General features: G+C 32.4%; 1 protein-coding gene across 1 annotated transcript; it reads right to left on the reverse strand.

Moving 5' to 3' along the window:
• Window positions 1-221: 221 nt before the first annotated feature.
• On the reverse strand, window positions 222-576 carry LOC103087801 (UDP-N-acetylglucosamine transporter-like; the record flags this gene model as incomplete). Its single annotated transcript, XM_007469235.1, has 2 exons — window positions 222-344; window positions 422-576. Coding segments are annotated over 2 exons (278 nt in total), but the record flags the coding sequence as incomplete, so codon positions are not given.
• Between the last annotated feature and the right edge of the window lie 209 nt (window positions 577-785).

Consider the following 785-nt stretch of genomic DNA (forward strand, 5'->3'; position numbering starts at 1 on the left):
AGTGTCTTATTTCCCTAAATAGACTTCATTTCTTTATGTTGGATAATTTGATTTGTGTCATTTACAGTCCCAATGTAGTATCTTGCTCAAAGGAAGCCCTCAAAAAGTCAGTTGTAAGAATAAGCATTAATTTTCTTCAACAAATAACAGAACCATATTTTCCAAAATGAGGTTCTGAAACTGTGATAAAAGTAAAAGTTATACTTATCTTGAATAGTTACCTGTACAAAAGCAACTCCTGTCATCAAAATTACTAGGGAGAGCCACTGGTACACACCTAATTTTTTACTAAGCATCGACACAGAAAATAATGCAGTCGTAAGAATTTTCAACTGATATGTGACCTGAAAAAGAAAACAGCTAATATTATTGTTTGTTTCTTTCTTTCTTAGAAACACTACTAGAAATGTATTTTAAATACCTGGTAAGTAGCTGCATCTAGATTTGACAGTGCCACATAGAGTAAATTATTCTGAAGAGTATATATCCCTGATGGAATAGCAAGTTTAAGTGTTTCCATAGGTTTATTAAGAATTTCATCATGTAGTATTCGATTCAGTGCTCTTAGACTACATTCTAGAAAAAACATGAAATGGACAAAATCAATAATTATGTAACTCCAAATAAGTTACATACTCTCCCTGAAGTCCTCAGTTTTTTCACCTGTAAAAAATGGAAATTTGGCTGCGTGTTAAGATCCTTTTAGGTCTAAAATATACAGACGTACCTCAGAGATATTGCAGGTTCATTTCCAGACCACTGCCATAAAGTGAATATCACAATAA

This window comes from Lipotes vexillifer, unplaced genomic scaffold (genome assembly GCF_000442215.2).
Source record: "Lipotes vexillifer unplaced genomic scaffold, Lipotes_vexillifer_v1.1 C26864569, whole genome shotgun sequence".
Lineage (NCBI taxonomy): Eukaryota > Metazoa > Chordata > Mammalia > Artiodactyla > Lipotidae > Lipotes > Lipotes vexillifer.